The 515-nt window shown below is 35.5% G+C and overlaps 1 pseudogene across 1 annotated transcript in view; it reads left to right on the top strand.

Annotated features, from left to right (window-relative positions):
• The window catches only part of TEOVI_000855400:pseudogene, a 453-nt pseudogene extending 253 nt beyond the window's left edge, over positions 1-200 (top strand). The window contains 3 exon segments of the mRNA in view: positions 1-31; positions 34-87; positions 90-200. The exon segment at positions 1-31 is cut by the window's left edge and continues 8 nt beyond it. Of these exon segments, the coding sequence occupies positions 1-31; positions 34-87; positions 90-200 (196 nt within the window).
• The last annotated feature ends 315 nt before the right edge of the window (positions 201-515 follow it).

Here is a 515-nt window from a genome sequence, read left to right as displayed (position 1 = left end):
GTTGCTTATAGTATATGCTCTTTCACCTCACAAAATAACAATTGCGAGCTGAGAGAAATTGTTAAACAAGAGGCAGAGTTTAGTCAGATGTTATTATTTTACCTGTTTGTGATGTGAATTCAACAACAAGCAGGAAAGTAAGAGAGGTGGGTAATTGGGGATTGGAAGCAGATTTCACTTTTAACAGAAAGACACATTTGTGGTTTAAATTTGCAGTTGAAGTATTCAAGCCAAATATTCCCTATATAATGAAAGCAGATGATGATATTTTTATGCGAGTGCCACTGTATCTGCAGTATCTCGAAATATTGCCACGAGAGAAATTGAATATGGGGAGAGCTGTTGGTTATCCCAAAGAATTTTGTGATGAAATTACATGGCACACCATTGGATATGCATCGACTCTGTCAAGAGATGTGGTGAAGGAAATTGTAAATTATGAAGAACTGAGTGACCTGGTAAAGTCACCAATTAAATTCAAAAATTTTGAAACATATATGGATTTTAGAGCTCTC

Source organism: Trypanosoma equiperdum (assembly GCF_001457755.1).
Source record: "Trypanosoma equiperdum strain OVI genome assembly, contig: ctg_1082, whole genome shotgun sequence".
Lineage (NCBI taxonomy): Eukaryota > Euglenozoa > Kinetoplastea > Trypanosomatida > Trypanosomatidae > Trypanosoma > Trypanosoma equiperdum.
This window is presented reverse-complemented; position numbering and strand designations above follow the sequence as displayed.